The 23,340-nt window shown below is 41.8% G+C and overlaps 2 protein-coding genes across 2 annotated transcripts in view; both read left to right on the forward strand.

Annotated features, from left to right (window-relative positions):
- The window catches only part of MRPS9 (mitochondrial ribosomal protein S9), a 48,708-nt gene extending 44,649 nt beyond the window's left edge, over positions 1 to 4,059 (forward strand). The window contains exons 10-11 of the mRNA XM_060769725.2: positions 919 to 1,088; positions 3,874 to 4,059. Of these exons, the coding sequence (XP_060625708.1) occupies positions 919 to 1,088; positions 3,874 to 3,965 (262 nt within the window). The 3' untranslated portion in view covers positions 3,966 to 4,059. The remainder of the gene's footprint in view (positions 1 to 918; positions 1,089 to 3,873) is intronic.
- A 92-nt stretch (positions 4,060 to 4,151) lies between these two features.
- Positions 4,152 to 21,741, forward strand: GPR45 (G protein-coupled receptor 45). Its single transcript, XM_060769723.2, has 4 exons — positions 4,152 to 4,224; positions 8,750 to 8,880; positions 10,173 to 10,382; positions 18,384 to 21,741. The coding sequence occupies exon 4, from the start codon at positions 18,645 to 18,647 to the stop codon at positions 19,761 to 19,763; it is 1,119 nt and encodes a 372-aa protein (XP_060625706.2). The 5' UTR covers positions 4,152 to 4,224; positions 8,750 to 8,880; positions 10,173 to 10,382; positions 18,384 to 18,644; the 3' UTR covers positions 19,764 to 21,741.
- The last annotated feature ends 1,599 nt before the right edge of the window (positions 21,742 to 23,340 follow it).

Raw genomic sequence — 23,340 nt, forward strand, 5'->3', positions numbered from 1 at the left:
TTTTAAGAGAAAAATAATTAACATTGTCACAGTTAAAAATCATATAGGGCATCTTTCCTTACTATTTTGTAACCAAACAACAATACTAACAGAGCCCAGAACCTCTATTGCTCAATCTTGCCCAACCTGGTGTGTCCGTCCCTAGATTTGTTGAGCTACAGCTCCCATCTTTCCTATCATGTACCAGACTGGAGTAGGCTGAACTATACTGTTGCTGAAGAGTTACTCTTTTTTGGTAAATAAATTGCTTCCATCTCTCTTTAAAAATTGCCTTGAAACTGTGTAAGCTCAGAATGTCTCATCATCATTCTGTGGAATTCCCCACTGACTGATCTCAGGCCTCTCTGTTCACCCTTCAGCACATTTTGTCTAACAGAGAGTGAAGGACAGTGCACTTACCTATGTGAAAGAGGCCTTCCTCTGACTTTTAATTTATATTTTAGTAACTGACCTATTTGCCAGTTGACAACATCATGCGCCAAATTAGAGTTTGGGATTGCACATGCAGTTGTTTTCAATTGCATCAAAACCAATAATGTTTTGTTACAAAATCTTATTAGCAAAGTTACCTCTGCATGGAAAGATTGCCTGATCTGGTGTATTTAACTATTACCTTTGGTTTATAACAAGTAGAAATGTGGGTTGATTTTTGACTGTCCTCCTGTAAGGTAGACAATACATTGGTGAGGAAAGAGAGGAACATTCTTGGAAGCCCCTGGATCAAGTTTTCTTATTTAAAATGTGGCACAGACACAAGCACATCTGTATCTTTGTTTCACCAAACCAGGTTTCATTCACTTCTGGTTTCAGTTAGAAAAGCTGATGTGATTTCCAGAAGTGATAAATGTTGGCTACTTACAAACTTCTGTGTACTTTTAACTCTCTTGGGTATGTTTATATGGATATGATATTTTTCAGAGAACAGCTGATGTTCCCATTCCAGTTTCTTGATCGGCTGGAGAAACATGACATGATCTGCTCAGTTTCTGGAGGAGGAAGGGGAGCACAGGCCGGCGCAATCCGCTTAGCTTCTGCAAGAGCCTTGTGCAGTTTTGTCACTGAAACAGAGGTGGAAAGCATGAGGCAAGGTATAAGCATAAAGTGGAAGAATCATTTGATGTTAGCTATATGTTTTACCTAATTTTAATCCAAAATTACGTTTTGTATTAAAAGGTGTGCCATGGAAAATTATCTTTCATTTCATAAAGATTGTTGTTTCATTAGCTGTTTTGATATTTTATTTTTAAAAACTGTTTTGATAAAAAAAAAGTCGCATTAGCTGTTTTGATTTGTAGATTTGATTTAAAATGTTTTTTAAATGTTCTCTAGGAATCCCTCAGCCCTCCAGTGCAGTTCTGCACTAAACTTCCTCCAGAGGTTGACTACAGAGTTATGCTGGAGGATCTAGAAATTCCTAAAGAGAGGTTTTCTCAAGTAACAGTACTAATTTTCAATACATGTTTTCCCCTCCACTTTCATTGGGTTCCTGTGCCCCTAGCCCCAGCAAATGTGGAGTACTAATGGTACTTACAGAGAATGCAAATCCAACCTGGTTCTGGGAAATTCTAAGCTTTTCTTTGTGACTGAAACTCAAGTAAAGAAGTAAACAAAACACAATTTTCAGGGAACTAGGACAAAAACCAAATCCCTGTATATCATCATCTGCACTACAAAAGCATCAAGTGTGTCAGCAAAGATAAAGTTAAGGAAAACAACTCCTAGTACAGCCTCTACCTACTGACATCCTGGAAGCAATAACTTCCAATATGTTAATGAACATGGGAAAGTTTTAATGTGTCACATTCAGCTCCTGTCTTTCCCTTCTCAAAAGACAACGGAAGAGACCCTTGCAGATTTTACATAACAAAGGATAATAATAATAATAATAATCATCATCATCATCATCTTTAAATCCTGCCACCATCTCCCAAAAGTGATTCAGGGCAGCTTACAAGGCACTACAAGTGTAGTATATATAACATAAGCAGTACATGAGTATAAAAGCAATATCACATAAAATTATAAAAACAACCACTATTCACACATAAAATAAAATAAAAACACATTTTAAAACGTAGACTACTTGTAGTTAAAACTAGCTGCCTTAAAATCATAGCTAAAGTGCCAAAGTGTCAACCTCTTATTTATTTATTTATTTATTTAACACATTTATATTCTGCTCTTCTCACCCCGAAGGGGACTCAGGGCGGAGCACAACATATAAACGGCAAACATTCAATGCTGAAACATACTAGACCATACACATACAAAATCATTAAAATCTCTTATCTTGATGTTAAAATCCTCTAGTTAAAACATATGGGCCCATTTCAGCTTACTTGGGCCGGCCTTTAGCACAGCAGGTTAACCACCAGCTGCAATGAATCTTGACAATCCAAAGGTTGGCAGTTCGAAGCCTGCGTCAGGGGTGAGTGCCCAATCTTCAGTCCACCTCACTGCCCACCTAGCAGATTGAAAACAGTCGTGAGCAGCCATGATTTTAACAGGAGCAGAGCGCAGGGAGCATACAACCCCCCTGTTGCGCCAACTCCACTGGCTACCGATTTGCTACCGGGCTCAATTCAAAGTGCTGGAGTTGGCCTTTAAAGCCCTAAACGGTTCCGGCCCAAGCTACCTATCCAACCGCATCTCTGCCTATGAACCCACCAGGACTTTGAGATCTTCCGGGGAGGCCCTGCTCTCGATCCCGCCTGCTTCTCAAGCACGGCTGGCGGGGACGAGAGATAGGGCCTTCTCGGTGGTGGCTCCTCGGCTGTGGAACGCCCTTCCTACAGACATTAGACTAGCACCTTCTCTAATGGTATTCTGCAGGAAAGTGAAGATCTGGCTTTTTGAGCAGGCATTCGAATAATTAGTGCAATGATTGGTTAATGAACATTGGAACGGAATAATGGATGACGAATCTGGATCATGTTTTTGATGATGAGACGATAGTGAATAGTGAATGGTTATTGTAGTAATTGTTTATTAATTATGTAATATGTTAGGTTGTTAACTGTTTTTACACTGTAGCATTGAATTTTTGCTGTTCTTATTTGTTGTGAACCGCTGTGAGTCGCCTTCAGGCTGAGAACAGTGGTATATAAGCAAAATAAATAAATAAATAAATAGGTACCGCTTTATCAGGGAGGTATGTTAATGGCACCATAAGGAAATACCAAAAATGCCCACAATTCAATCAAAAAGGAGGAAGTCTGTGAACAGGGCTCTTCGGCATAGAGGATAGAGTGACAGCACCCCCTGTGGCTAGAATGGAGCACAACCTCCAAGACGTCGAAGATGGAAAAAGTCTAGCTCTATCTGTACTGCAGTCTGTCCTGTCAGTGTATAGCGGCATTGAACATTTGCTGTATATGTGTTCTGTGATTCGTCCTGTTTCCTCTTCGGGGTGAAAAGGGTGGAATATAAGTACTGTAAATAAAATAATAAAAGCCTGCTTAAAAATCCATGATTTTAGACTGGATCAGAGGAGTCAAGGGTGGGGGCTAACCTAATCTCTTTTGGGAAGGTATTCCAGAGCCGAGGAGCCCCTACAGAGAAGACCCTCTCTCTCGTCCCCACAAAACCATGCTTGAGATGGTGGTGGAACTGAGAGAAGGGCCTCCCACACTGGTTCATAGAAAGAGATGCAGTCTTGAAGATATGATGGATCCAAAACATATAGGGCTTTATAGGTAATAACCTGCACCTTGAATTCAGCCCTGAATAAACATTCGTTTTTCTGATGCTCCACTAATTTCTGTGGGCTTCAGTTTGCACGGTTTTTCCTTTTCAGCCCCAAACTGATCTGTTCTGAGTAGATTTGAAATGCTTTAACTGAACTGCACAAAACTTTTCTTCTTCTCTGTGCAGCTGGTCTCCTGACAATTGATCCACGTGTGAGAGAAAGAAAAAAGCCTGGCCAGGAGGGAGCCCGCAGAAAGTTCACATGGAAAAAGCGCTGAATCTGAAAATCAAGGGGCAAACATTGCTGCTGTTATAAAATATTATATCTCTCTCCCTGTGTATATATTTGTAACTAAAGTGTATTTCACTTTTCTTGTATCTGTGTCTGTCTTTTTTGCCCAAAGCATTAATCCTCAACCTGTGGAATAGTGAAAAGCACTGTGCCTGCTTAATCTCCTGGAAGTAACAAATTAGCTGACAGCAAAGTTCTTTCCTACCAAGTAGACTCTCAAAATTTACTCAAGGCACGACAGAGAGGTATCTGTTAGTAGCTCTGCTATTTGTTATCACATAATTTTGCAGAAACTATAGCATTATTGAGCACTCAGTATGAAAGAACAGGCCTTGGGGGAAAATAATCTATTCCTTGGTAAAAGTCTTATGCAACCCACTTCTAAATAATGAAGCCAATTCATGTTCTATCATGTTCAAGCACTGTACCAAGAAACGGATTTACACCTCAGGACACAGTGGGATAATAGCCTCTCAACGCTGCATTTGTACTGTTCTTTGTGGAATGGGAGAACCATTGTAATCCATTTGGCCTGATCCAGTTGCTATTCCCAATGGCAGTGGACGTATTGCATCGATTACTAAATGGTAAATCAATATTTTATCCAATTCCCATTGATTCACTTTTCTGGTTGGGAACCTGCATCTGGATTTAGGCCTTGGTATTTTATGTAGCAGAATAATGATATACTTTTTCCAGCTACAACTTTTCAAAGATTTGAATTCCAGACTCAGGAGTGATTTTGAAACTTGTAGATAACTTTTAAAGCTGCATTATTGCTGGCTGTTAATACCTCTTTTTCCCACAAGATGGGGCTCTTTCCACCTGCTAATAAAAAGACAACTCAAAAGATTAAATAATATAGGGTAATAAAATAGAGCTGTATCAAACTTGTAATAAACCTGTACTTTGAAAGTCTTTCTATAATTGACTTCATTTTATTTAGAATGCACGGTAGTTTACAGATTCCCCCCCCCCCCCCAATTGATTCCATTTTTGGTTTAGTAAGGGTCATTTAGTTTTGAAAGCATTCTGTTTATTGGGCATTAAGTAGATTGGGCATTAAGTAGATTGGATTGGAGGGGTTTTTTCACACAGATATTCTAAAAATCTTGAGTCAGTGACATCTTGAAGGCATTTCAGTATTAGATAACATTCTCCTGTGTGTTATCTATTACAATTTTTTTCTTCAGGCTTATTCAAATATGAAGTTATTCAATTAACAAAATTAATCTATTATGACTACCTTAATTACCAATGCTAGCAATTATTATAGGGGTTGGGTGTGTTGAGAAAGACTTAAATTAGTATCTAATTCCCAGTGCGGCTAGTAGTACAGTGAGCTGTAAAATGACTTGAGTGAAATCAGCATATAATTATGTTTTTGTGGTAATATTTCATCACTTGATCTTTACCTCTTATGTTGAAAAGTAAAAGGAACAGGGTTAAATACAGTGCACTGATTAAAAGGTAAAGGTTTCCCCTGATATTAAGTCTAGTTGTGTCCGACTCGGAAGTAGTGCTCATCTCTATTTCTAAGCCAAAGAGCAGGCGTTGTGCATAGAAACCCAAAGTCATGTGGCCAGCATGACTGCATGGAGCACCGTTAGCTTCCCGCAGAAGCAGTCCATATTGATCTCACATTTGCATGTTTTTGAGCTGCTAGGTTGGCAGAAGCTGGGGCTGACAGCTTACTCCGCTCTCCGGATTTAAACCACCAACTTTTCCGTCATCAAGTTCAGCAGCTCAGCAATTTAACTCACTGCACTATCAGGGTGCCCCAAAATTCACTGATAAACAGTGGTATCTTTGGAGTAAAAGTGCTGAAACCCTCTTGCAAACAATTCTGTGTGGTTCTGTATACCAATGTAATTCTCAGTTCCATATATGGAGTAGTTGCAAGAAAAGTCACTGTACAGTTAGATACGTATAGTCACCCCTTTACAAGGGTGGTTAGAGGAAGCAGCCAAATCATTCATCCATTGCTTTATTTATACCTTGTTTTCCCCCTAGACTGGACAAGAGAGAAAAATATAACAAAAAGGACATATAGTTATGGACATACAAATTTGAGATAATCTAGAACTATAGAATTGGAAGAGACCTCATGGGCCATCCAGTCCAACCCCTTGCCAAGAAGCAGGAAAATCATTTTCAAAGCATCCCCAACAGATCCAGCCTCTGTTTAAAAGCCTCCATAGAAGAAGCCTCCACCACACTTCGGGGCAGAGAGTTCCACTACTGAACAGCTCTCATAGTCAGAAAGTTCTTCCTAATGTTCAGGTGGAATCTCCTTTCCTGTAGTTTGAAGCCATTGCTCCGCGTCCTAGTCTCCAGGGCAGCAGAAAACAAGCTTACTCCCTCCCTATGACTTCCCCTCACATATTTATACATGGCTATCATGTCTCCTCTCAGTCTTCTGCAGGTTTAACATGCCCAGCCCTTTAAGCTGCTCCTCATAGGGCTTTTTCTCCAGACCCTTGATCATTTTAGTCACCCCCTCTGGACGCATTCCAGCTTGTCAATATCTCTCTTCAATTGTGGTGTCCCAGAATTGGACACAGTATTCCAGGTGTGGTCTAACCAAGCAGAAATGAGTAGCATGACTTCCCTGGATCTAGATACTATACTCCTATTTATGCAGGCTAAAATCCCATTGGCCTTTTTAGCTGCAGCATCACATTGTTGGCTCATGTTCAACTTGTTGTCCACAAGGACTCCAAGATCTTTTTCGCATGTACTGCTGTCAAGCCAGGACTCCCCCATTCTGTACCTTTGCATTTCTTTGTTTCTGCTTAAGCAGAGTATCTTGCATTTGTCCCCATTGAAGTTCATGTTGTTAGTTTTGGCCCATCTCTCTAATCTGTTAAGATCATTTTGAATTCTGCTCCTGTCTTCTGGAGTATTGGCTATCCCTCCCTCCCAATTTGGTGTCGTCTGCAAACTTGACGATCATACCTTCTAACCCTTCATCTAAGTCATTAATAAAGATGTTGAACAGGACTGGGCCCAGGACAGAACCTTGCAGCACTCCACTCGTCAGACTAAGAACATAATTAAAAATAATTTAAATACTACTTTAAAACAACGAATAGCAGCAGTACAGCACTGTCAGATCCTCTCCCCAAATTGGTCTTGCAGTTGCAAACCCTTGGCCTGTTTTTACTCCCATTTCCCTCTAAAGATCCTTCCCTGGATCAGGTACTTGGAACTCAAGAAGATCTCCATGTGGCCCAGTGGGTTCAGAGTGACCAGACAATCAAAACTTAACAAGAACAGCTATACACCCTTGTAAAAACCGAATAAGCAGGTAGAAGTCAATATACAATTAGACCACAAATTGACCCTTGCACTATTTAATCATTCAGAGCTCTCCAAAACCCTCTTCACGTCTTCCCCAAGTTGATTGTCCCATTTCTTTTGCAGCTTTTCTCCTGCATTCTCACCAAATGTGCCCGTGAAGATGATGGAATAAAAATAAATGCCTTCCTTGAGCAGAGTCATAAGGAAAACTTAGGTCCTTCAAGTTGTCTCAAACTCAAAAATACAATGTGTTACAGCTCCCATTTTAGACTCTGACCAGAGACTAGACTAGCAGGCAGTGGAGCTGTTACAACAAGGGAGTTGTGTGTGTGATCCCTATACCCAACCCTCATCATTAACAATCTGGTGGCAGATCTTTAGAATATTTGAACACCTTTCAAAGTCAGTCCTACTTAAGAGTGCATTATAGTAATTCAACCAGGATGTCTTTAAGGCATTTGTCACCATGGCCAAATCAGAGGTGCCAAAGAATGAAAACAGGGAATCCCGATTCTTGTACCACAGGAATGTGAGCATCCACATTCAAAACTTAGCCTGGGAGAGCACACAAATTGCTACTGTGTCTTCAAGGGAAATGTAACTCATCCAACAAAATCTGAATCTCAACATCCCTTCCAGTTGGAGCAGAAGTGATGGACCAGAAGAAAGGGGCTTTCGAAAATGACTTTCAGATATACTGATATGTTTATGGGCTATCCAAAGCAGCCAGGATGCATGGGCAACATTTAGTAAATTTTAAAAATGCTTTAATTTTACACCAGAACTCAAATTTTAACATCTGTATCAGGTACTGCAGAAGTTAAGAGTGTTGTGATTGAGTAAATATGGTTTGAAGAAATATTTAGAATTGTAACCATTTTGAAGCTAATTTAATATGGCTCTTGGCGCCTCCTGGCAAACTTTTGTTTTACGGTGAACAAAAAGTTAAATGGGTTTTTGGGCTGTAAGGCCATGTTCCAGTAGCATTCTCTCCTGACATTGCACCTGCATCTGTGGGAGAAAGAACTCTTGCCTGTTTGAAGCAAGTGTGAATGTTGCAATTAGCAAGCTTGAGTAGCATTGAGTAGCCTTGCAGTTGCAAAGTCAATCAGTGGGGGTGTTTGTTGGCTGTTTCTCGGTGCTATTCTTTATTTATTGTCTTGATTCTGAAACACCAGAATCAAGACAGTAAATAAAAAAACACCACTCGGAAACGAGAATTCCAGACAACCAACAATCAGGTCTCAGCTAACACCTCCCAAGCAAGGGATGCCTCCAGGCAACAACAGCCAAGAAACACTCTCACTGATTGACTTTGCAACTGCAAGACTACACAATCAAGTTTGCTAATTGCAACATTCACACTTGCTTCAAACAGACAAGGGTTCTTTCTCCCACTCTGGACATTCCCCAGATAGATAGATGGATGGACAGACAGACTCACTCCACTTGCCTCATTTCCAACAGGTCTCTGAACAAACTTCTGAGGATGCTAGCCACAAATGCATGTGAAATGTCAGGAGAGAGTGCTACTGGAACATGGCCATACAACCTGAAAAACTCAAATCCGGCCATGAAAGCCTTCGACTACACAAAAGGTGAGCTGTAAGGAATGTTAGGTTATAGACATTTGAATCCTGCCACTACCCTCCTTCCTTGGATTCCTGTTAAGACATTTTTTCCTCCTGTAGACCATTCTTTATTCCGCAAAAGAAGGTAGTTTTCAAACTTGCTTTTTATTACAATGGACAATAATTAGGAATCTATTAGTTTATGAAAATCATAATATAAAGAAAAGAGATGCAGTTGTTATTTGCATAAAGATTTTAAAATTGCTTGGTAGTTAATTCTACTCTTTGCATCTCCATTGTTAATCCTTGATGGTTGCACATAATTATTGTGCACTCAAGTACCTATGCTGCTCTGGAGACTAGGACAGGGAGTAATGGGTTCAAAGAACAGAAAAAAGGGACTCCACCTAAACATTAGGAAGAACTTCTTGATGTGATGTTGAAGGCTTTCATGGCTGGAATCACAGGTTTGCTGTGAGTTTTCTGGACTGTATGGCCATGTTCCTGAAGCATTTTCTCCTGAGGTTTCACCCACATCTATGGCAGAGGTTGAGGGGTCTATTTATTATTTATTTGCTGTACTTATACCCTGCCCTTCTCAGCCCGAAGGGGGACTCAGCAATAATATAGCAATAATTCAGTGCCAGATTCAGATAATAATATCAATATTATAAAACTGTAAAAACACACATATATCAATTAAAATAGGGTTTGGGTTAGGGTAAGGTTTAGGGTTAGGGTAAGTATTAGGGGCTACAGTTAGGATATGGTTTAGGGTTAGGGTAAGGTTTGGGTTTGGGTTAGTGTAAGGGTTAGGGTAAGGTTTAGAGTTTGGGTTTGGGTTAGTGTAAGGGTTAAGGAAAGGTTTAGGGTAAGGTTTAGGATTTGGGTTTGGGTTACAGTTAGGATACAGTTTAGGGTTAGGGTAAGGTTTAGGGTTTGGGTTACAGTTACAGTTAGGGTAAGGGTTTGGGTTAGTGTAAGGGTTAGGGTAAGGTTTAGGGTTACAGTTAGGGTAAGGGTTAGGGGTTACAGTTAGGATACAGTTTAGGGTTAGGGTAAGGTTTAGGGTTTGGGTTAGCGTAAGGGGTTGGACAAGGGGTTAGGCTTAGGCTTAGGGTACGATTCATGGTTAGGGTAAGGGCTAGGGTAAGGGTTTCACCATTAAAGAACTCTTACATTCCTTCTATATTATCTGTCTCCGGCCTGGCTTAATTAGTTAAGTCTCTCTTGCGCAAACAACACTCTTGAAGGAGCAATGTGGCATCTCCGTAACGCTCGGAGCTTCCGGACCCAGCTATCATACTATTGATCCCTAGGTTGAGAAACGCTGGCCTATGGAATCGACTTATGCATGAGCTTTCCTAACTGCGATGTCTGCGGAGCACCTGCAGGTGGCGCTGCTTCCCTTCAGTCTTTGCCTTGCGGCGGAGAGGCGCCTGGAAGGAAGGAGGGAGGAAGGAAGGAAGGAAGGAAGCCAAGGCAGCGCCCAGGAGGAGCCCGGCTTAAGAGAAGGGGACGGAAGCCAGGTAAGTGGGGATGGACTGCTGGCCCCGCTTCTGCTAGACCTAGAGCCTCGTGTCTCAGTTGTAAGGCACCCTCTCCGCAGATGAGAGTTCCCCCATCGCGGCGTTGCAAAGCGCCCTGGCTGCACAGCCTCAGGTGTCACAACTCTCCTTGATCTCCTGGCGCGCCTGGAGGCATGCTTTGTGCATCCTGCACCGACGCTTTGTGTGTGTGTGTGTTTTGCACCAGTTTCCTCCCCAAAGCCAAGGGAGGCTGCGGCAGAGGTCCCGCCCCAAAGGAAGCCGGCGTCGGATTACATAACAGAGCCACTCTTCTCTTGGGGTTCAGCCTGGGAATGGGGAGGAGAGGGGCTTCTGCCCAGTCCTCTCCCCGCTTCTTCCCTGGCAGTTTCTTCTCCTTAGGGACTTATCCCCCCCTCCCCCAAATTTAGGATTGTGCCACTTGGGGAAAAGTCAACCCTGCTCTATAGAATAGTGGTTTAGTTTACTTTGGGTCCCAAAAGGCAAGCTGATGGAGGGATCTATTCCAAGTGCTGGTTGAGACCCATGAAACCTTTTTTATGTGGCTCACGTCCAGTGGGTTAAACCCTTGTGCCAGCAGGACTGAACACCGACAGGTCGCAGGCTCAAATCCGGGGAGAGCAGGGATGAGCTCCCTCTGTCAGCTCCAGCCTAGTGGTAAATAAATATCCACCAGCATTCAGGCAAGGCCATTCGGTTTCTACGAGCCCCCGGTGGCACAGTGGGTTAAACCCTTGTGCCGGCAGGGCTGAAGACGGACAGGTCGGAGGTTTGAATCCAGAGAGAGCGCGGATGAGCTCCCTCTGTCAGCTCCAGCTCCCCATGCGGGGACATGAGAGAAGCCTTCCACAAGGATGGTAAAACATCAAAACATCCAGGTATCCCCTGGGTAACATCCTTACAGACGGCCAATTCTCTCACACCAAAAGCAACTTTCAGTTTCTCAAGTCGCTCCTGACACCCATGCACACACACACATGTGTGCACACACGCGGGCACACACACAAAAAAGCCTAACTGATAGCACTGATGGGTTCATCTACATCAGTGGTTCTCAATCTTCCTAATGCCACAACCCCTTAATACAGTTCCTCATGTGGTGGTGACCCCCGACCATAAAATTATTTTCGTTGCTACTTCATAACTGTAATTTTTCTACCGTTATGAATCGTCATATAAATATCTGATATGTAAAATGTATTTTCATTCACTGGACCAAATTTGGCACAAATACCCAAAATACCCAAATTCGAATATTGGTGGTGTTGGGGGGGGGGGGTTGTCCTTTGGAAGTTGTAGGTGCTGGGATTTATAGTTCACCTACAATCAAAGAGCATTCTGAACTCCAGCAACAATGGAATTGAACCAAACTTGGCACACAGAACTCCCATGGCCAACAGAAATTACTGGAAGGGTTTGGTGGGCATTGATCTTGAATTTAGGAGTTGTAGTTCACCTACATTCAGAGAGCACTGTAGACTCAATGATGGATCTGGACCAAACTTGGCACGGATACTCAATATGCCCAAATGTGAACATTGGTGGAGTTTGGGGAAAATAGACCTTGACATTTGGGAGTTGTAGTTGCTGGGATTTATAGTTCACCTACAATCAAAGCACATTCTGAACCCCACCAGTAATAAAATTAGCCCAGACTTCCCACACAGAACCCCCATGACAAGCAGAAAATATTGTGTTTTCTGATGCTCTTTGGCAACCCCTCTGACACCCCCTTGTGACCCCACCAGAGGTCCTGACCCACAGCTTGAGAAACTGATCTACATTGTATATATCATGCAGTTTTAACACCACTTATCAGCCAGGGCTCTGTGCGGTGGAATCCTGGGAGTTGTAGTTTGATGAGGTACCACCACTGTTTGGGCAGAGCAGGTTGTCCAGTCAAGGACCTTACCAAACTCCCAGGATTCCACCATACTGAGCCGTGGCCCTTAAACTGGAGACAAACTGCATTCATTCTACAGTGCTGATCCACCCTATAACCTCCAATTTAAGCTGGCCTTGGGCCCTGTCTACACTGTAGAATGAATGAATGCAGTTTGGCACCGCTTTAACAGCCATGGCTCAGTGCTGTGGAATCCTGGGCGTTGTAGTTTCATAAGGCACCAGCGCTTTTTTTGGCAGAGAAAGATAAAGATCTTGCAAAAATACCATTATCAAATTGAGTCAAAGTGGTGTTAAATTACATTAATTATTCCGTGCAGATGCAACTTAAGTATCGCTGAGAAGAGGGGTATTCAGGAAGACCTATTGATTTGTGCTAGCCTTCAACAGCACTTCGACTACTTTTTTCACTCTTCTAGTAGCATTTTAAAATGAATTTACTTTGTTCAATGCTTAGTCTGGAGCCCCCAGTGGCGCAGTGGGTTAAAGCACTGTGCCGACAGGACTGAAGACCGACAGGTCGCAGGTTCGAATCCGGGGAGAGGCGGATGAGCTCCCTCTATTAGCTCCAGCTCCTCATGCGGGGACATGTGAGAAGCCTCCTACAAGGATGATAAAACATCAAAAATCATCCAGGCGTCCCCTGGGCAACGTCCTTGCAGACGCCCAATTCTCTCACAGCAGGAGCGGTTGCTCCTGACACGACAAAAATAAATAAATGCTTAGTCTGACTTCCATTAGTAATTCCAATGGGTTTAACCTAGGGGAAAAAACATCAATTAATATATAGCTGGAGTTATACTTAAGAAGTGTACCTTTTCTGACTTACAAATAAATTCAACTTAAGAACAAGCCTATGGGACCTATTTTGTTCTGGAGAGGAGGTGGGATTTTAGCCCAATGTTTGCATAGTCTAGCTCTGTAAATCATAGGATACTCAGGATTGCCACTGATTTTATGCCGCTGTAGTGCCTTCCTCTTTGCATGTTTCACCCTTTCACCCTCTAGTCTTGTCTCTTTGAATTCCACAGCACTGCTGGTCACAGCTGACCTCCAGCTAGAGTGTTTGAGGGCCAGGGCTTCCCAGTTCTGTGGGTATTGGTTCCATGGATATTGGGGGGTGGGGTGAGTCTTACCATAATAGGTAAAGGTAAAGTCGGACACAACTAGACATTAAGTCTAGTTATGTCCGACTCTGGGGGTTGGTACTCATCTCCATTTCTAAGCCGAAGAGCCAGCGTTGTTCATAGATGCCTCCAAGGTCATGTGGCCATCATGACTGCATGGAATGCTGTTACCTTCCAGCCAAAGATCCTATTGATCTACTCACATTTGCATGTTTTCGAACTGCTAGGTTGGCAGGAGCTGGGGCAAACAGCGGGTGCTCACCCCGTCCTGCGGATTCAAATCACCGACCTTTTGGTCAGCAAGTTCTGCAACCTAGCGGTTTAACCCGCTGCACCATTGCGGCCCCTTTTTATCGTAATACAAACGACTTAAAGCTCCTATGAAAAATGGAGCAATACCTCAAGTCCTGAACCTCAACCATGCTGTTGATTTGTTTGCTATGAATTGGATTCCCCTGACTTATTGCTATTTTTCCTATTTTTCATAAGATGGATCGTTCACGGTTTTACCACTAGGTCATCCTGTCTGCCCTTTTCCAGGGAGGGATTGCCATGGAGATGTGGGGAAGAATATCAGTGCGGCTTCCTTGCCGCAGGAGATCTGACTCAACTTACTAATGGAGCCTGGTTTTGAAAGGCTAGCATTAGCAGCTTGGTATAGCCCCCCCCCCCCCCCCCCCCACACACACACACAGGGTGCAAGCAGCTGCTTCAACACTAGGTACACTGCAGTTCCACTTCTCCAGTCATTCACAAAGTGCTACCTTGCTGAGATGTTTCATTGATCACAGATGGCCCTTATCTCAAGGTTTAACTTGAGAGTGCTGCTTTTGTCTAATATTTAACAAAGCGCATTTAAAGACAAATGCTATGGTTCAACAGCAAGAAGCATTTTGAACTGTCAGGTTAAGTGGCTCATTTGAATATTGCCCATCTATATCTTTGTCGAGTTCATTTTTTAAAGGGCTAGTTTTTCATTACTGTAAGAAAGTCCATCTGGAGCTTGGATTAAAGTGATGATGGCTCATGGAGTGGGTTTCAGTATCTTTTTCCCTGAAATGTTTTGTCGCAGATCAGTACTCTTTTTAAAAAGCACTTCATGTAAAGAATGCTTAGATACCTGTTCATAAGCAAGCACATGCTGACACAAATTCACAGGTTGGAGAAATGATGCTATAACCTTTTGGGAAATTGAAATCTCCATAACATCGTTGAAAAATGGCATTCATTGCCATTTGAAAAAATCAGGAATCCCCCTGAGAAGAGTTAAAAATTTGTTTGAGTCAACCTTCTCCTTAGTAGTAAATATGTACCAGCATTCATGCAAGGCAATTAGGTTTCTAGGAGCCTCCGATGGTGCAATGGATTAAACCCTTGTGCCGGCAGGACTGAAGACTGACAGGTCAGAGGTTCAAATCCAGGGAGAGCGTGAATGAGCTCTCTCTGTCAGCTCCAACTCCCCATGCAAGGACATGAGAGAAGTCTCCCACAAGGATGGTAAATCATCAAAACATTCGGGCATCCCCTGGGCAACGTCCTTGCAGACGGTCAATTCTCTCACACCAGAAGCAACTTGCAGTTTCTCAGACATCCTAGATATCTCTTTGAACTGTTAGGAACAAAGATATGACAATGCACAAGATAATAGCCAAGTTTCAAAAGTGTTATTTTAGTTGCCCCAAAATATCTACTCTTCTTTAAAACATCTTGGTTTTTTGATCTCGAGAGACCAAAAAATAAATTTATTTATTTACATTTATTTACATTATTTCTATCCCGCCCATTTCAGCCCAAAGACTGGTCAGGGCGGTATACATAGTCGGCACAATTCGATGCCGAAACAAAATACATACATTAATAAAGCAAAAACATTAAGTGCAAATTAAATATAAATGACAGTGCGTAATAAACAATTTAAAAAAGAACTATGTCTTTAAAAGGAACATCGTTTAATGTGTTGTTGAAGGCCTTCATGGGCTTCAACAACACATAGCCTAAAGCAGTGGTTTTTAACCTGTGGGTTGCCAGTTTAACCTTTGAGGATGCCTGCCATAGATGCAGGTGAAACATCAGGAGAGAATACTTCTGGAACATGGCCATACAGCCCGAAAAACCCAGTAACATAGTTTACTCACTAACTTTATGTATTCAGCATACAGGTACTTTGCAGGCAAACAGTTTGAAGGCACATACTTTACTTAACAAAGTGAGGCATTCCACTGTTGTGAGGGATCAATGAACTCATGCCCTTTTAAAATTGTCTAATCTGCAGTGGATTGCAGGGCAAGAACCAGTTGCTTCTGACACTGCTTACTGTTTGTGGATGAGCTTGAATGAATTCATCTGAGCCATGACAAAATAAGCAGAATGTTGCATCAATGCAGAAGCAATATATCTTGTGTCACTCTGCAGTGTCTAATTAATTTATTGTTCCCTTATATCAGCCTTTCTCAATGGGAAATATGGGTCCCTGGAGTGGGGTCATGAGGGGGTTTCAGGTTGCCAAAAACCATCGGAAAACACAGTGTTTTTTGTTGGTCATGGGGGTTCTGTGTGGGAAGTTTGGCTCAATTCTATCGTTGGTGGGGTTCAGAATGCTCTTTGTGTTTAGGTGAAGTATAAATCCCAGCAACTACAACTCCCAAATGTCAAGGTCTATTTCCCCAAACTCCACCAGTGTTCACATTTGGGCATATTGAGTATCCATGCCAAATGTGGTCCAGATCAATCATTGTTTGTGTCCACAGTGCTCTCTGGAAGTAGGTGAACTACAACTCCAAAACCCAAGATCAATGCCCACCAAACCTGTCCAGTATTTTCCGTTGGCCATGGGAGTTCTGTGTGCCAAGTTTGGTTCAATTCCATCATTGGTGGAGTTCAGAATGCTCTTTGATTGTAGGTTAACTATAAATCCCAGCAACTATAACTCCTGAATCCATGTCAGATATTTACATGATGATTCGCAACGGTAGCAAAATTACAGTTTTGAAGTAGCAATGAAAATAATGTTATGGTTGGGGGTCACCCCAACATGAGGAACTGTATTAAGGGGTCGCAGCATTAGGAAGGTTGAGAACCACTGCCTTATATCTTTAAGATCGTAAGAACAATATTGGAGAAGGCAAGGGATCTGGATTAATGGTGTGAAAGGAGGCCATAGTAGAATGACAAAAAAACCTGCGAACTCTCTATGGGAAACAACAATTTTCCAGTTGCCTCTAATAGAGAGAGAACATTGTGTGTAAAGAACATCTTGTTATTGCTGAAAGACCGGGAGGTGATCGTTCTGCAACAATGGGCTGATGTTCCAAAGCTTTTTGCCATTTGTTTGTGTTACTCTGTTTTGTTCTTGTTTCAAACTGAATGATGGAATCGGCCTTTTTATTTGAGTTGCAGCAAGGTACATTGGCACAGGCAAAGTTCTGCTCATTGGACTGAGTTCAATGCAGAGCACATCCATGTCTGTTATTATTTATATGCTTTCTCAGCTCACATATAGAAAGAAAGTAGGAATGATGTGGTCTGGCAACATCTGGGCATTCTATGACTAATGGGAATATTCACATAGCAAACAATCTTAAATGGGTGTATTTTAAAATATAACATGCCTATATAGTATTAGGGATAAAGGATATGGATCCCCCTGGTTATATTTGGACCTCAATTTTATAATTGGCAGTGGTAGCCAAAGCTAGTTAGGAATTGCAACCCAACTGCCTCTTTAAGATCATGTTTTCTTTCTTTTGATAGAGAGTAAGTGAGCATCCTCACCATGAGAAGTTAACAAGTCTGCTTTCTGGAGAGCTGACTCTGGAAACTGAAATAATGGCAATGGGAGATAAGGGAGGGAAACACGCAATGTTGAAGTGCATGGCTCTTGGGTAAATTATTAAGATCCTTCATCTTCACCATACAGTTCAGTGCACCAAACTGAAACTTTGCTTGGAAGATTAATGCGCAGAAGCACTGTTCTCTAGTAGTACTCATAGGAAGCTGCTGTGACTTTCTTCACTCAGTTACCTTCCTAGTGAGCCATTACATAGGGGCATAGACATTGTATGTATTACAGACAACAGCTGTTCTGATAAGAATATGATGTAGTATGAATGAGCAGCTCTGTTTGGGGTTACTTGCATTTCAGAATCATGGCTTTGTAAAGAGTAATTGATGATGTCTATTGACCGGATAATATTTCTGGAGCAGGGGAATCATTCAGAAGTGTGTGTGTGTGTGTGTGTGTGTGTGTATACCTCTAGTTCAGTAGTTCCCAGCCTGTGGTCTGTGGACCACCAGTGGTCTGCAAGAACTAAAATTTCATCCGCAGCCTCACCATTACTACATTGTTGCAACGAGAGCAACTAGTCTCGCGAAACCCTTTTACAATGCTGTTGCTTATTCGTTCCGTCAATTTCGACTGTTTGTAACCTCATAGACCAGCCCACGCCAGAGCTCCCTGTCAGCCGTCACCACCCCTAGTTCCTTCAGAGTCAACTTATAGTGCTGAGGCTTATTAAATATGTTTTCTGTGGGTGAGCAGATGGAGACTACTGGATGTCATATGCTCTGTATCAGAAACTACAGCTGATGTGGTCCATCCAGTGCAATGTTCTGAATCAGCACTGCAAATAACCAAACTGACTAAAGTTGACCAAAAACTGACTCTTAACCCTTTTGGTACTAATGCAGGAGAGTGGTCCCAGGTGAAGTGGTCCCTGGTCAAAAAAAGGTTGGGAACCATAGCTTTAGTTAATAAGATACAACATATCTTGGAAGCAATAGTTCTATGAAGCCCTGATTCATTTTAATAAAAACCTATAGTGCTATATTATGATATTTGGGTCCTGAATCCTGCTGATACACTACATATAGCAGTTGAAGTTAGGCTTGAACACACATTGAACTCGCTTTTATTGTTATGAATCCATAGTTCCTATCATCATTTTTTTTTCTCCAGTTGTGTAGATCGGGGAGTCCCTGAACGCTTGATAATGTCTCCACCTACATCACTGCTAAGGACATGGAAGAACACCCTGTTCACCTCAATCTCTATTATCTCATTTTGTCAATGACTGTTGAAAGGATCTTTGGACAGGCTCTTTGTGAAAGGTTAACATCTCTTTAAAGCCTGACTCATACAATGGGAAAATGGAACCAACCAAAGACATAGCAGGAAGACTGTGTGGGCTCTGCTTCTCAGATACCAGTGTTTTGCACTATGATGGCATGCAATGGGACTCCTCCAGGGATGTTTGTTGCCCTGAATACAAGTGCCCAATTTCCAAGCTCCAATTACAGAGACCTGCCAACTCCACTGCGTATACTCCTGGCCATAATAATGCTATTCATGATTGCAGTCGGATTCTTAGGCAATGCCATTGTCTGCTTGATTGTCTATCAAAAACCAGCTATGCGTTCAGCTATCAACCTGCTTTTAGCTACTCTGGCTTTCTCTGATATCATGCTGTCTTTATTCTGTATGCCTTTTACTGCAGTCACCATCATTACAGTGAACTGGAACTTTGGGGCGCACTTTTGCCGAATATCAGGTATGCTCTACTGGTTCTTTGTCTTGGAAGGTGTAGCTATACTCTTGATCATTAGCGTGGATCGATTCCTGATCATTGTCCAGCATCAAGACAAGCTGAACCCCCACCGTGCCAAAGTCATGATTGCAATTTCTTGGGCCTTTTCTTTCTGTATATCTTTTCCTTCAGTGGTTGGGTGGACATTTGTAGAGGTCCCAAGCCGGGCTCCCCAGTGTGTCTTGGGGTACACTGAACTTCCTGCAGACAGAGCTTATGCTGTGATGTTGCTGGTGACCATTTTCTTTGTCCCTTTCAGCATCATGTTATATTCTTACCTTTGCATTTTGAATACTGTCCGGCGGAATACCGTTCGGATCCACAATCATGCTGAGAACGTCTGCTTGAGTCAGGTGAGCAAGCTGGGCCTTGTGGTGCTCCCAAAGGCTCACCAAATGAATGTGGACATGAGCTTCAAGACCCGAGCCTTCACTACCATTCTCATCCTTTTTGTTGGCTTCTCCCTCTGCTGGCTGCCGCACACAGTCTTCAGCCTGATGTCCGTGTTCAGCAGGCAGTTCTACTATGGTCCTTCTTTCTACATCACTAGCACCTGCGTGTTGTGGCTCAGTTACCTCAAGTCAGTGTTCAATCCTGTCATCTACTGTTGGAGGATCAAGAAGTTCCGCGAAGCCTGTCTGGAGTTTCTGCCAAAGACATTTAAGCTCTTTCCCAAAGTGCCTGGCCGGACGAACAGGAGAGTGAGACCAAGCACAATATATGTCTGTGGTGAGAACCAGTCTGCTGTTTAGAGTTGCACCAGGATTTCATAGGCAGGGAGAAGAGGACAAAAAGTGTTTGAAATCAGGAATTGTTTGTTCAACCGTCACTGCTTTTGTTGCACCATATTTATTGTGTTATTGTACTAAATGAAGCACATCTGACTTTTGCTTAACAGCACCAGCATTGCACTTGCTATTATAGTTTCACCATGAGAATGTTGAAGTATTAATTTATCAAGTATACTGCTGATGATGGTGATCATGATGATGACAGTGGAATCCTTTCAGGTAATCAGGAATGTGTAAGCAAGAGTTATGTATTTATGACTGCTTTGTATTCATAATATCTACATATCCTCTAATTTAGGGGATGTTGTGGCCCTCAATCTCTGCAGGGGTTTGGTTCCAGGACTCCTGATAAATATCAAAATCCATAGTAGCTCAAGTACCATTACATACAATGGCAGAGTAAAATTGCGCCCATTATATAAAATGGCAAACGTTTGGGGAATCTGAGCTGTTAGGTTCAAAATAACCCACAGTTTGGGTGATTTCACCATAAATATAGCACAGTACCAGAAGTAAACTTCATAACCAGCACAAACTTACATGTGGTGAACTAGGATAGCATTCTTTATCTTAGGAGGGATCAGGATTGCAGAGTCAGTATTTTAGGTTCAAAAAAATATTTATTGAGGTGAAAGAAATACATTCTTGATAGAAAAGGTTTTGGAACTAACTAGCTTACCAAGTCTTACCTTCTAAAGAAGGTAAAAGGTAAAAAGATCCAAGCAGCTACATTTTGCCTAGAGAGAAGCAAAATTTGTCCTTACTGGAAGGAAGAAAAGGCAGAAGAGATTGGAAAATGGCGAATGGCTACATGGCCAGCCCAGGGCAATAAAACTTAAAGAGGAAGTTCCCTCACAGGATTCCATTGCTACATCATCAAATGGGGAGTCAGTGGTTGGCAGGTAGTGTAAAGACAAAGCCCTTTAGGGAAACCTACATAGGAATGTCAGGGGAGGAATCCCTCAGCCTAGTCCTATTAATTGAGGACTGGAAACTTGATGACACAAAAGACTTGTGCAGTACAGGGATGAAACCCAACACAAACAGTTCAAATGAATGCCAGAAAGAGCCCGAGGATCTCTAAAATGGCAGAAGGCTACAACAGGGTATGCCTACTCATCCGCATAGCAATCGGCACACAGCAAAATCAAGGGTCGCTTTTTGGATTTTTTAAAAGCATTCTTGAGTTATGGTTAGTTGGATCTATGGATGCAGAACCTTTGGATACAGAGGGCCAACTTATGTTGGGACCATTAAAGTCCTCCTATCCTTACTTGCCAGTCAGAAGCTACTGTGATCAATGAGCATCTGTTTCAGTCACTCAGAAAGTGGCAGTCTGTCATTCTCATATCCCATTCCCATGCAATTGAACTTTTTTTGCAGAGGGAGGATTACAACACTAACTTCCTTTCTGCCTTTCCCACTACAAATCCTTCTCAAGGTGGGAGAATGAGTATGCAAGACACTTCCTGAACAAAAGGGGAACAAGCCCTCCAATGATAGCAGTGGTTGCCTACTGGTAAATTGATAGACAATATAAGATTTGTTAAGTAACTTCTTCAGTGCTAAGTTACAGTTCATCATTGCACACAAAGATGATTCTCCAACCAATGAAGCTTTTTAGAAGAAAGCCACTGAAATAAATGGAAATCACTACCAAGCCCTCTCTTATTTTCATTTCCATTAGGTGTTCCATTTACAACTCACTTATGCTGGATTACTCATGCTAGATGTAATTCTTTTCAGACATTCCACAAGAAACAAATGTTTTGCATGGCACATGCTGTTTTGCAATATGAAAATAATCAGTTATTGCTCTTCAACCAGGTGATACATTTTAATTTCAGAAAATAGTTTTAAATGTGTAAATCCAAACCAGACTGTTGATAATGCATATTGTATCATTTCTATGGGAAATTAAATCATCTGTTTAACACTGGCTTGGATATCTGTTCTGTTTTGTCTACTAAGTAATATGTTTGTCAATTTTTATTGCGAAGACCCTGGAGGTGCAATGGGTTAAACCCTCATGCTGGCAGGACTGAAGACCGACAGGTTGCAGGTTTGAATCCAGGGAGAGTGTAGATGAGCTCCCTCTGTCAGCTCCAGCTCTCCATATGAGAATATGAAAATGCCTCCCACACGGATGGTAAAACGTCAAAAACAGTTGGGTGTCCCCTGGGCAGTGTCCTTGCAGATGGCAAATTCTCTCACACAAGAAGTGACTTGGTTTCTCAAGTTTCTCCTGACATGAAAAAAATTATTGTCTTTAGGTCCCTAAAGATGGGCACTCACTGCTTGTTTTGCTGCAACATCATTAATAGGTGGAGTATACATAAGGAAAAAGGCAATGCTGTGTGTTTAGAAGTGTGTGTGTATGTGGCAGGAGGGTAAGGCGTAGTTAATTACGAACTATAAGCGATATTTAGGGCAAATTTCTGTGTCTGTTTTTTTTAAATACATTCATCTCAAACCATTATGCATAGTTTGCATCCAATTTTACTGCAAAACCTTTGCCCATTAAACTTAATATGGAGGATTTGTCTAACCTTCTAAGGTCCCATCTACACTGATCATTTAATGCAGTTTCAAATTGATATTGAAGAAAATGGTTTCACTGTGCAGATGATTCCATAAGAAATCCTGAAACCAATCTGACGATTACACAGGACAATGATGTGCTTTAAAGGCTTTCTTTCATATGCTTTCATCGAAGTTTGTTATCTAGCCACCTTAGCTTCAAACTGCAATAAATTGTCAGTGTAGAAGGAGCCAGTGTGTGTGTGCACAGGATGGCAGCCTTAAAGCCTAGTGCTGAGATGACACATTTGTATCACAATTATATTGCTTCAGCATCCAGTGACATTGCTCTGTATTGAATTTTCAAAATCCACATACAGAGCTTCTCCTCTCCCCTTGAGATTTTTCATACCGACAACTTTTTGCATGGAGGTATTTCAGAGAAACTCTCCATCTGGATCCACCAGCGAGATGGTTATTAATATTGCAGTATGTTAATTTACTCCTGGCTTGTGTGCACTCTTGGATTTTTACCGCCATGAAAGGCTCAGAAAATGTCATTTTGGGATTTTTAAAAAATGTTTTTTTCTAGTTTTTGTCTTGAGGAAACTTGATATTCTGATTTTTTAATGTATCCAAAGCATTATCTTTGTACCTCGCATAAATTAAGTCATCTAGCAAGGCACAAACAGTAGGCAAATGAGCTGTATATACTTTTATATATGTTGAACTCACAAATAAGTCGATAGGTATTGAGGCTAAAATTATGGATGTTAATATGATCCATGGATGTTAAGGGTTGTTCTGCAGAGACAAGAAAACACCAGCCACCAAGACATATAAACAAGTTTTGAAGTGGCGCTGAAATGGAAAAAGTAGATGGAGTCAGTGCTTCTATTAGGTTTCTTCCAGGACAGACTAAACTCTCTCCTTCCACCACTCAAAGAAGGGGATTGTTCCTTTTTTGATAAGAATTGACTTATCATGATTGACCCACGAGAAGTCAACTAGGTTTTTA

Source organism: Anolis sagrei, chromosome 3 (assembly GCF_037176765.1).
Source record: "Anolis sagrei isolate rAnoSag1 chromosome 3, rAnoSag1.mat, whole genome shotgun sequence".
Lineage (NCBI taxonomy): Eukaryota > Metazoa > Chordata > Lepidosauria > Squamata > Dactyloidae > Anolis > Anolis sagrei.

Bases quoted from the DNA above. Each gene is read 5' to 3' on its own strand.
- GPR45 (XM_060769723.2), top strand. From the start codon at position 18,645: ATGATGGCATGCAATGGGACTCCTCCAGGGATGTTTGTTGCCCTGAAT.